Below are 11,756 nucleotides of genomic sequence, written 5' to 3'. Positions count from 1 at the left end.
CACAGGAATTAGTAAGAAAAAATATATATATTGCACACACTAAGACTTATTAACAACCAAGTTAAAACAAAATGGCACAGTCCTCATTAGTGTTCCAGTGGTTCTTTGATCAGAGATGGTTCATGAGTCTGTTAAATCCCATCACGCTCTCCTTATTGCAGTACAGACCTGTCTCTGTTCTCCTGCCGGTGGATCTGTTCGCAAATAAAAAGGGAAATAAATTTGATTTCCTCGAGAAGATCCATCCAATTGTCCCTTCTGTCATCGTTGTTTGTCTTGTTGGTGTTGGGTTTGGTTTTGGCTCTGGAGGGGGTGGAGTCGGGCTGCCCCTGCTCTCACCCAGGCAATGGGTCAAAAGGCCAATTATAATCCCGTAGCTCCCAGGGACATGCCGGTGCTGTGGCTCATGCACGGGATCGTCTGCATGGATTTGGGGAAGTCGTGGCTGACCACACGTCCGTTTTCTCCACTGCCTCCTGCTGCAGCCGGCCTGGGAAGGGTTGATGTCCGTATGGCTTCGTTGATTGATTGCTGTGGGATTAAACAAAAACCCTTTTTAGGAAGGACAGGGGGGGTCTCCCCCTGTCCTTAGCAATGTTGGAGAAATTACAATACAAACCAGCGTTGTCTTTCTGTCACTCTTCTCTCCCTCCTTGTCTCCATTCAGAATCTCACTTCCTGCAAGTCCCTATTGCATCTGCTCTGTTAATTCGCACCTCTTCTACAGTCAAAAATGAAATGTTCAGCAGTATTTTGGGGCATAAAGCACACATGCCATATGCAAGAGCTGTGCACACTCTACAACATAAGAACAGTCATCCTGGATCTGAGCAAAGGTATCATACACACTTCCCCCATAGATATGCTATTACTACTCCAGTACTGTTATGTGTGGTGGACTCTGACTCACTGCAAGCATATGTTTAACTTTCCTCATGTGAGAAGTTGAGTATGTGCCTATCTTCTTGTCTACAGTGAGGAATAAGGCAACCAGGAAATGCAAATCTAACTCAGGAAACCAAATCTCAACGTCCTGTTCCAGATAATGTCCAAAATGTTTGCTTTCAGAGATCTAAAGAAACCAACTGTTTCAAAGAATTAAGCTAAACGAGGAAGTTAATTCTGTTCTTTTTATGCTCAAGCTATCTCTTAGTGAACCTTCATTCTTTCTGGGCTGGAATATTCAGGTGAAGAATTATTCAGAACAGACAAATCTGGAACAGCCATTCAGGAACTCTCAGCCTAGCACCTTGCCAGGTGTGGAGCAGCCTCCTGTGTTGGCAGGATCTGCAGCCCGCCCAGGGGCTCTATAGGGACTTGCTGAGTAGAACTTGGGTTTAGACAGGGATCTGGCCCATCTTTCTAGGCACTTGCCAAAGCTCTGCTGAATGACTTTGTGAAGCAGCCACTGATGGTTGGAATCAGCCAAAAGGACAAGCTTAGACTGGACGTTAACACTGGGAGCAACAATTCCTTCCCATAGCAGCTGGTTGTAACATGGCAAGAGCACTGCAAGCTAAAGCTGATGTGCACTAGTGGGTCATTGCAAGTGACACAGGGAAGCCAAGAGCAGGGCAGGATCTCCTTAAAGACTAAAACAGTGGAGCTATTGCATTCTGACAGCCTTTCGTGGTGCATATGTGACACATCCAGCTTTGTTGTGCAGACAGCAATTAGAATTTAATTTTGGGAGATTCAGAGACATTAATTGCTCACATTACATTGCTCCTGCGCTCAATGTACCTCTCATTGCCTGTAGAACGTTCTAAACCTCAAAGGGAAAAGAGCTGGTGCACATTTTCAGTGAATTAGAAATGTTATTATTGCTGACAAAACATTAAGTGTGTTGTGGAATGGTGACATAAACCCCAAAGGAACAACTGCTGATCTTCCTTTTGATTCTGAGCAAGTTTCAGTGCTCAGGGAAGTGCAAATCTCTCTAAATTTTATGAAACTCACTACATACTTCATCTTCTCATTCCAGGTTTCCATGCACATAGTAGGGGTCAGGGATGTGTTACCCATACAGCACACGTCCTGCTGCACCCTTGTACACCATGCTGTGTGCATAAGGGGTCACCTCCCCTAGTCATCTGAGTCAAGATGCACTTGTTCCACGAATGCTGCATTAAAAGTGTATCCCTAGAGCTCTCAGATCTAATCCACTCTTGACGCAACGTTCTGAAATTTAGGAACACCAGAATTTAAGGCTGGAACAAATCTCCTGGCTCATAGGAAGTGCGCTTCTGCAAGACCATGACAGGGTGGAGAAGATACCCAACACTACACATGTTAGAGGCCAGTTTGTCTCTAAGAGGACCCACAATTCTAAATCTGGAGTTCCTGTTCCAGGGCACCAATGCTCTTAGCATATTTCACTCTTGCCAATCTGCTGGGCAGGAATGGTGCCAGAAGGGTGCCAGCAGAGAGAATGACAGGATCTGATTCATTACTGTGCTATCCCACTTTTATCTTACTCTTAAGTGCTTGGCTTTGGGTTTTTTTTTCTTATTGCAGTAAGGGCTGTGTCACACCAACCCCAACATACTCCATCCATGCTGCACTCACATTGCCATCATCTGCTTTTGTTAACTGTAAGGAATGGCATGTGACCCTGTTGCCACTCGTGTTCAATTTGTTCTATATCTGGATTTTGAACCAGCGTTATGTCACATGTCTGGTCTTGCATCAGCTGCCTGCAATGGACCACTTGACCCTCTCTTAGCTTCCTTTGATGCTCCTATTCCTTTCTATCAAGTCGAGTGACATGGTCACTTCATTATCCCTATGTCTTGGTTTTCCACCCATGGTCTGGGCTGCATCCGTCTCTGAAGGCAGCTTTGGAGCCGGGGTAGGATCAAAAAGAAGGTGTGAAAGGCCGGGGAATGGGTTGCCACCTTCATCCTCTTTGATTCACTTCTGGACTTGTAACAAAACTCGATTAAGGCAACCAGCATGGCTAGTCCGAGCCCACCGATGAGGATATAGAAAACCCCTGCCACGTTGCTGAGGCTCAGCGCGCTCGTCTTGTCCTGCAAGAGAGAGGAGAAGGGAGGGGAGGGCACATGGGAGGGAGAACAACAAAATTAATATGAGATTGCTCCGGGAGGGATGCTGCACAATAGAGCAATGTTGGCATGACATCATCTTCCTCTTTAAACAAACAGCTGACATTTCTAAGAGCTTTTTCAATGTTTCATTCCGTGCCTAGTAAATCTAATGTTTCCCTCACACAAGTACATAAACATTTCATCAGCAGTGTGACTCTTTGTAAAGGTTTGGGATCTTCTTTTGGCAATCAGCTAACTTAAATGCTTGTCTTACCCAAAATGCCTAGCTTGAATTATTGATTAAAGGAGGAAAAAAAAAAAACCAAACCCAAACCAACAACCAGTTCTCCTCCTCTGTGACATTTGCTTGTCCCTGATGTCTTGCCTGAAATAACCTGTTCTCTTGGAAATGCTCATTCCCTCATTCCTAGATTGTTTCCCCCGCAAATTCTGTTGCTGAGCAACACATGGAAATTGCTGGGGGGGTTTTCTGATTTGTTTTTAATTCTTTTTTTTTTTTTCCTTTTCCTCTTCAGTACTGAGGTTGGGGTGACACCTGAGCTGTCCACAGAAACTCATTCGATTTCTGTGTAAGAAGGCACCTATTTCGTATGCAAACAAGAGCTGTTGATGCTTGTCTAAGCTAATTATTTAGCTGGCAATAAACAGGGCTATTAACAGACCACAACTGACAGTCAGCAGCTATGTTCTGCTTTTACAATTGCCTAATGAATTGTTATGGCTTTCTAGGATAGAGGTGAGTCTCAGAAAGATTCATTTCACTGCTAGGGAAACCGAGTCCCCACATCTAAACCCAATGTCACTCAGTGCAGCTCTCAAAAACCTTCTTTTTCAGGCTGCCTAGGCAGAGGTGGAGTGTTGGGATAATCTGGGCAGCAGCAGGACTCAAAAGCTTAGTTCAGCTCTATGTTTGAGGCTCCTGTTTCTAGGAAGGGCTTTCTCTATCGTTCAACCAGAGGTCCCCTACTCCATGCCATTGCTGCTCTGCAGTATTGACTGCAGCTCTCTGCTGCAGGCAGGTTTGGTTTCTCCCTTGTATAACCTTCAGACCTTGGCCAGTCTGTAATCTTGCTGATGCTTCCTGCATGCTCTCTGTAATGAGAGATTTTTGCCAATATTCTCTTAATTTCTGCAGTTTCCATATCTGAAGGATTATTTATCCAGTCTTTTATGATCTGCCTTCATGTATTTTTTTTCCCCAGGCTTGGCTGTCCGTTTGTTCAGTCATCTCTTTTCTGCAGATTACTGGGCATACTTTTAAGCACCAACTGAGAAATGTAGGGAGTTTTTTAGAGAGGATTTAGAAAAGTGGAGCAATTACTCTGAGAAAACTGGGTGACAACCCATCAGGTACTTTGCCTCTTCAAATGCAGCTCAGATTGAAGAGGCTGCACCAGCTCCAGGGAGGGACAAAGACACTAGAGGCTGTCCTCCTTGACATCCTAATCTTTCAGCCTGGCACCTCAAGGAAATGTGGCTGATCAGCACATGCTCTGTGCTCACAGGGAAGAAGGTGAAGCAGCCTATTTGTGTGTGGCCTAACAGTGATGTTCAGCCCATACTTTCACCTTGATTTGACAGCACGGTGGAAATCACCAAGATTTCAGGAACCTCCAAGCTTTGTGAAAAAGAATGACTCTGTAGAGAAGAGGAAACTTATTAATGCTCTCACTGAAATAAATGTATCAGCCCAACCCATACTAGGCATGAGAGACTCCTCATGGGTCTCGGGCTTGCAGCCACAGATCCTTAGGAAACTTAGCTTCTTTGGCTCAAATACACAAATTTCAGTTTTTACTGGTCACAATATTCTTCTCTTTTCATTCTCCAGATTGGAGGTCATGTTAAAACAGGGCACTTTCTCAGCTGGCTGCAGTGGCAGAGTGGTTTGGCAGCCAGGAAAGGTTGCTGGTTCTTCATTTCCACTTTCCTTCTGATACCAACAGCAAAGCGACCAGGATTTCATATTTTCATCTCAGAGCTGTTGTTTTTCTCTTGCATTTACTTTGCAGATGCATTATTTGATACTATTGCTAGTTAAGACTACTGTTACTATTAACACTGCCTGGGTGAACTGGAAGTTTTCTTATCCAGCAGGTGAAGGAAAACACAGTGAAGCACAGTGTTTGGCAAACCTGGGCGGAGGGAGAGAACAGCCTAAGCTTCACCTCTGCCACCATAACAAGATTTCTCCCAAGGACCAAAAGACGTGCTGCCCAGGGAGGTGGTGGAGTCACCATCCCTGGAGGGATTGGACATGGCACTTGATGACACGGGTTTAGTAGTCATGAGGTCTTGGGTGACAGGTTGGACTTTGATGATCCTTGAGGTCTTTTCCAACCTTATTGATTCTGTGATTCAGTGACAGCTGATGACACAGCCTGATGTCACGGGTCAGGCTGAGAAGTGATATTGATCCTGTCGTGTCACTTGACTTCTTGCTCATCCTCCTTTTCTTTTCCTTTTTGTTTCCTTCCCTCTCCCAGGAGGACATGCAGAGATGTTCTCCGGGTGGGAGTGGCACCTCATTGCTCCCACTGGCTGCAGGACTAGATTCACAGGATGTTAGGGGTTGGAAGGGACCTCCAGAGGTCACTGAGTCCAGTCCACATGAAGGGTAGGAACTGCTGCATGCTCCACAAAGGCTTTGCTTGCAGTGGGTGCATGCTTTTGCCCCAGGGATGCTTATAATGATAATGAAAAAAGCAACCAAATCATGTTAACTGCTTGAGAGGACCCTTCTGTCCTTTCTGCTCGGGCTCTGTGACACCAGCTGCTCTCCTGCAGAGATGCCCATTTCGGAACCAGCTTGTTAGTGGGAGTGTAAATGTCACTGCTCGTCTCCTGTGGCGGCAGAGTGCTGACGTGGGGGGAAGATTGGCAGGTGAAAAGAGAAAGAAAACCCTATCTTCCTGAAAGCCCAGCCTTGTTGCTGCAGCAACCAGGCACCAGCCCTTCTGTTCCTCTCAAACATGGCACTGTGTCCATCATCCTCTTTGTCATTACTTATCCTCTTTGGCTGAAAAGTAGTCCTGCCAATTTCACCTGATTTCTCAGCAGGGCCAGTCCTTTCTTGCACCCTGCATGACAAGACCCCATTGGAAGCACAGGATGATGCCACCTCATGTTGTTGTGATCTCCATTGAAGATGAACGGTCATTGGAGCAGGTGGCAGCTCCAGAACTTCAGCTTTTACACAAAATACTGCACCAACTTTACTGGGGCAAGGCCTGAATCTCTGTGATCGAGGACATAGCTCTGGCTGTTGACTCTAAGTGCTGCTGTGTGTCTAGTAGGGAATGGGTAGCAGCACATGGATGGCCAGCTGTGGGGATGAGGATGCTCAGTATGAAAAGACACCTTGGGTCTGACAACCAGGCAATTCACTGCAAAGGCAGGGCAAGGAGGTAGCAGGATTTATTCTTTTCTTTTCTTTTCTTTTCTTTTCTTTTCTTTTCTTTTCTTTTCTTTTCTTTTCTTTTCTTTTCTTTTCTTTTCTTTTCTTTTCTTTCCTTTTCTCTTCTTTTCTTTTTTCTTCTTTTCTTTCCTTTTCTTTCCTTTTCTCTTCTTTTCTTTTTTCTTCTTTTCTCTTTCCTTTCCTTTTCTCTTCTTTTCTTCTTTCTTCTTTTCTCTTTCCTTTCCTTTTCTTTTCTTTCCTTTTCTTTTCTTTCCTCTTTCCTTTCCTTTTCTCTTCTTTTCTTCTTTCTTCTTTTCTCTTTCCTTTCCTTTTCTTTCCTTTTCTTTTCTTTCCTTTCCTTTTCTCTTCTTTTCTTTTTTCTTCTTTTCTCTTTCCTTTCCTTTTCTTTCCTTTCCTTTTCTTTTCTTTCCTTTCCTTTTCTTTCCTTTCCTTTTCTCTTCTTTTCTTCTTTCTTCTTTTCTCTTTCCTTTCCTTTTCTCTTCTTTTCTTCTTTCTTCTTTTCTCTTTCCTTTCCTTTTCTTTTCTTTCCTTTACTTTTCTTTCCTTTCCTTTTCTCTTCTTTTCTTTTTTCTTCTTTTCTCTTTCCTTTCCTTCTTTCTTTCTTTCCTTTCCTTTTCTTTCCTTTCCTTTTCTCTTCTTTTCTTTTTTCTTCTTTTCTCTTTCCTTTCCTTTTCTCTTCTTTTCTTCTTTCTTCTTTTCTCTTTCCTTTCCTTTTCTTTTCTTTCCTTTACTTTTCTTTCTTTTCCTTTTCTCTTCTTTTCTTTTTTCTTCTTTTCTCTTTCCTTTCCTTTTCTTTTCTTTCCTTTACTTTTCTTTCTTTTCCTTTTCTCTTCTTTTCTTTTTTCTTCTTTTCTCTTTCCTTTCCTTTTCTTTTCTTTCCTTTACTTTTCTTTCTTTTCCTTTTCTCTTCTTTTCTTTTTTCTTCTTTTCTCTTTCCTTTCCTTTTCTTTTCTTTCCTTTACTTTTCTTTCTTTTCCTTTTCTCTTCTTTTCTTTTTTCTTCTTTTCTCTTTCCTTTCCTTTTCTTTTCTTTCCTTTACTTTTCTTTCTTTTCCTTTTCTCTTCTTTTCTTTTTTCTTCTTTTCTCTTTCCTTTCCTTTTCTTTTCTTTCCTTTTCTTTTCTTTCCTTTCCTTTTCTTTCCTTTCCTTTTCTCTTCTTTTCTTTTTTCTTCTTTTCTCTTTCCTTTCCTTTTCTCTTCTTTTCTTTTTTCTTCTTTTCTCTTTCCTTTCCTTTTCTCTTCTTTTCTTCTTTCTTCTTTTCTCTTTCCTTTCCTTTTCTCTTCTTTCCTTTTTTCTTCTTTTCTCTTTCCTTTCCTTTCCTTTCCTTTTTTCTTCTTTTCTCTTTCCTTTCCTTTCCTTTCCTTTTTTCTTCTTTTCTCTTTCCTTTCCTTTTCTCTTCTTTTCTTCTTTCTTCTTTTCTCTTTCCTTTCCTTTTCTCTTCTTTCCTTTTTTCTTCTTTTCTCTTTCCTTTCCTTTCCTTTCCTTTTTTCTTCTTTTCTCTTTCCTTTCCTTTCCTTTCCTTTTTTCTTCTTTTCTCTTTCCTTTCCTTTCCTTTCCTTTTTTCTTCTTTTCTCTTTCCTTTCCTTTCCTTTCCTTTTTTCTTCTTTTCTCTTTCCTTTCCTTTCCTTTCCTTTTTTCTTCTTTTCTCTTTCCTTTCCTTTCCTTTCCTTTTTTCTTCTTTTCTCTTTCCTTTCCTTTCCTTTCCTTTTTTCTTCTTTTCTCTTTCCTTTCCTTTCCTTTTCTTTCCTTTCCTTTTCTCTTCTTTTCTTCTTTCTTCTTTTCTCTTTCCTTTCCTTTTCTCTTCTTTTCTTCTTTCTTCTTTTCTCTTTCCTTTCCTTTTCTTTTCTTTCCTTTACTTTTCTTTCCTTTCCTTTTCTCTTCTTTTCTTTTTTCTTCTTTTCTCTTTCCTTTCCTTTTCTTTTCTTTCCTTTCCTTTTCTTTCCTTTCCTTTTCTCTTCTTTTCTTTTTTCTTCTTTTCTCTTTCCTTTCCTTTTCTCTTCTTTTCTTCTTTCTTCTTTTCTCTTTCCTTTCCTTTTCTTTTCTTTCCTTTACTTTTCTTTCTTTTCCTTTTCTCTTCTTTTCTTCTTTCTTCTTTTCTCTTTCCTTTCCTTTTCTTTTCTTTCCTTTACTTTTCTTTCTTTTCCTTTTCTCTTCTTTTCTTTTTTCTTCTTTTCTCTTTCCTTTCCTTTTCTTTTCTTTCCTTTACTTTTCTTTCTTTTCCTTTTCTCTTCTTTTCTTTTTTCTTCTTTTCTCTTTCCTTTCCTTTTCTTTTCTTTCCTTTTCTTTCCTTTCCTTTTCTTTTCTCTTCTTTTCTTTTTCTTCTTTTCTCTTTCCTTTTCTTTCCTTTTTTCTTTCCTTTTCTTTTCTATCCTTTTCTTTTCTTTCCTTTCCTTTTCTTTTCTCTTCTTTTCTTTTTCTTCTTTTCTCTTTCCTTTTCTTTCCTTTTCTCTTTCCTTTTCTTTTTTCTTCTTTTCTCTTTCCTTTCCTTTTCTCTTCTTTTCTTCTTTCTTCTTTTCTCTTTCCTTTCCTTTTCTTTTCTTTCCTTTCCTTTCCTTTTCTTTCCTTTCCCTTTCTCTTCTTTCCTTTTTTCTTCTTTTCTCTTTCCTTTCCTTTCCTTTCCTTTTTTCTTCTTTTCTCTTTCCTTTCCTTTCCTTTTTTCTTCTTTTCTCTTTCCTTTCCTTTCCTTTCCTTTTTTCTTCTTTTCTCTTTCCTTTCCTTTCCTTTCTTTTTTCTTCTTTTCTCTTTCCTTTCCTTTCCTTTTCTTTTTTCTTCTTTTCTCTTTCCTTTCCTTTCCTTTTCTTTTTTCTTCTTTTCTCTTTCCTTTCCTTTCCTTTTCTTTTTTCTTCTTTTCTCTTTCCTTTCCTTTCCTTTTCTTTTTTCTTCTTGTCTCTTTCCTTTCCTTTCCTTTTCTTTTGTCTTCTTTTCTCTTTCCTTTCCTTTCCTTTCCTTTTCTTTTTTCTTCTTTTCTCTTTCCTTTCCTTTCCTTTCCTTTTCTTTTTCTTCTTTTCTCTTTCCTTTCCTTTCCTTTCCTTTTCTTTTTTCTTCTTTTCTCTTTCCTTTCCTTTCCTTTCCTTTCCTTTCCTTTCCTTTCCTTTCCTTTCCTTTCCTTTCCTCTTCTTTTCTTTTTTCTTTTCTCTTTCCTTTCCTTTCCTCTTCTTTTCTTTTTTATTTTCTCTTTCCTTTCCTTTCCTCTTCTTTTCTTTTTTCTTTTCTTTTTTCTTTTCTCTTTCCTTTCCTTTTCTTTCCTTTCCTTTTCTTTCCTTTTCTTTTCTCTTTCCTCTTCTTTCCTTTTCTTTTCTCTTTCCTTTTCTTTCCTCTTTCCTTTTCTTTCCTTTTCTTTCCTTTTCTTTCCTTTTCTTTCCTTTTCTTTCCTTTTCTTTCCTTTCTTTCCTTTTCTTTCCTTTTCTTCTTTTCTTTCTTTTCTTTCCTTTTCTTTCCTTTTCTTTCCTTTTCTTTCCTTTTCTTTCCTTTTCTTTCCTTTTCTTTCCTTTTCTTTCCTTTTCGTTCCTCTTTCCTTTTCGTTCCTCTTTCCTTTTCTTTCCTCTTTCCTTTTCTTTTCTCTTTCCTTTTCTTTTCTCTTTCCTTTTCTTTTCTCTTTCCTTTTCTTTTCTCTTTCCTTTTCTTTTCTCTTTCCTTTTCTTTTCTCTTTCCTTTTCTTTTCTCTTTCCTTTTCTCTTTCCTTTTCTCTTTCCTTTTCTTTTCTCTTTCCTTTTCTTTTCTCTTTCCTTTTCTTTTCTCTTTCCTTTTCTTTTCTCTTTCCTTTTCTTTTCTCTTTCCTTTTCTTTTCTCTTTCCTTTTCTTTTCTCTTGCCTCTTCTTTCCTTTTCTTTTCTCTTTCCTTTTCTTTTCTTTTCTCTTTCCTTTACTATTTCCTTTTCTTTCCTTTTTTCTCTTTCCTTTTCTTTTCTCTTTCCTCTTCTTTCCTTTTCTTTTCTCTTTCCTTTTCTTTTCTCTTTCCTTTTCTTTTCTTTTCTCTTTCCTTTTCTTTTCTCTTTCCTTTTCTTTCCTCTTTCCTTTTCTTTTCTTTTCTCTTTCCTTTTCTTTTCTCTTTCCTTTTCTTTCCTCTTTCCTTTTCTTTCCTTTTCTTTTCTTTTCTCTTTCCTTTTCTTTTCTCTTTCCTTTTCTTTTCTCTTTCCTTTTCTTTCCTCTTTCCTTTTCTTTCCTCTTTCCTTTTCTTTTCTCTTTCCTTTTCTTTTCTCTTTCCTTTTCTTTCCTTTTCTTTCCTCTTTCCTTTTCTTTCCTCTTTCCTTTTCTTTCCTCTTTCCTTTTCTTTCCTCTTTCCTTTTCTTTCCTCTTTCCTTTTCTTTCCTTTTCTTTCCTCTTTCCTTTTCTTTCCTCTTTCCTCTTTCCTTTTCTTTCCTTTTCTTTCCTCTTTCCTTTTCTTTCCTTTTCTTTCCTCTTTCCTTTTCTTTCCTTTTCTTTCCTCTTTCCTTTTCTTTCCTCTTTCCTTTTCTTTCCTTTTCTTTTCTCTTTCCTTTTCTTTTCTCTTTCCTTTTCTTTTCTCTTTCCTTTTCTTTTCTCTTTCCTTTTCTTTTCTCTTTCCTTTTCTTTTCTCTTTCCTTTTCTTTTCTCTTTCCTTTTCTTTTCTCTTTCCTTTTCTTTTCTCTTTCCTCTTCTTTTCTCTTTCCTTTTCTTTTCTCTTTCCTTTTCTTTTCTCTTTCCTTTTCTTTTCTCTTTCCTTTTCTTTTCTCTTTCCTTTTCTTTTCTCTTTCCTCTTCTTTCCTCTTTCCTCTTTCCTTTTCTTTCCTCTTTCCTTTTCTTTTCTCTTTTCTTTCTTTTTCTCTTCTTTTCTTTTTTCTTCTTTTCTCTTTCCTTTCCTTTCCTTTTCTTTTTTCTTTCCTTTTATTTTCTTTCCTTTTCTTTTCTTTCCTTTCCTTTTCTCTTCTTTTCTTTTTTCTTCTTTTCTCTTTCCTATTCTTTCCTTTTCTTTTCTTCCCCTTTTTTTTTTCCTTTTCCTTTTTTAAACAAAATCACCATTATTGTAACTGGAGAAGAGGATTGGAAGATCCCTGTGGCTTTGATGAAGGTCTTTTAATTCCATTAAGTTATCTGGCTGCCCCTGCAAGCAGGTTTCACCTTGCCATTCTGATCTGGAAAAGCCTTCTCTTTCTCCCATTGCCTTGCAAAAGCCCCAGAATGAGGAGAGTCACATCCATCTGCCCTGACTTTTGTGTCTACCTTCTCATTACCCTCCAACAAGCCTAGACATGCTTTTCAAGCCTCCAACACATTTCAGAGCCTGCAATGAAAATTGTCCATCCCATTGTTT

The 11,756-nt window shown here is 39.1% G+C and overlaps 1 protein-coding gene across 4 annotated transcripts in view; it reads right to left on the bottom strand.

Moving 5' to 3' along the window:
• Positions 1-363: 363 nt before the first annotated feature.
• The window catches only part of GRIA1 (glutamate ionotropic receptor AMPA type subunit 1), a 133,879-nt gene continuing 122,486 nt past the window's right edge, over positions 364-11,756 (bottom strand). For all 4 annotated transcript variants that reach the window (XM_054388932.1, XM_054388933.1, XM_054388934.1 and 1 more), the window contains 2 exons: positions 2,898-3,032; positions 364-552 (listed from right to left, as the gene is read on the bottom strand). In XM_054388932.1, the coding sequence (XP_054244907.1) occupies positions 364-552; positions 2,898-3,032 (324 nt within the window). The remainder of the gene's footprint in view (positions 553-2,897; positions 3,033-11,756) is intronic.

This window comes from Indicator indicator, chromosome 18 (assembly GCF_027791375.1).
Source record: "Indicator indicator isolate 239-I01 chromosome 18, UM_Iind_1.1, whole genome shotgun sequence".
Lineage (NCBI taxonomy): Eukaryota > Metazoa > Chordata > Aves > Piciformes > Indicatoridae > Indicator > Indicator indicator.
This window is presented reverse-complemented; position numbering and strand designations above follow the sequence as displayed.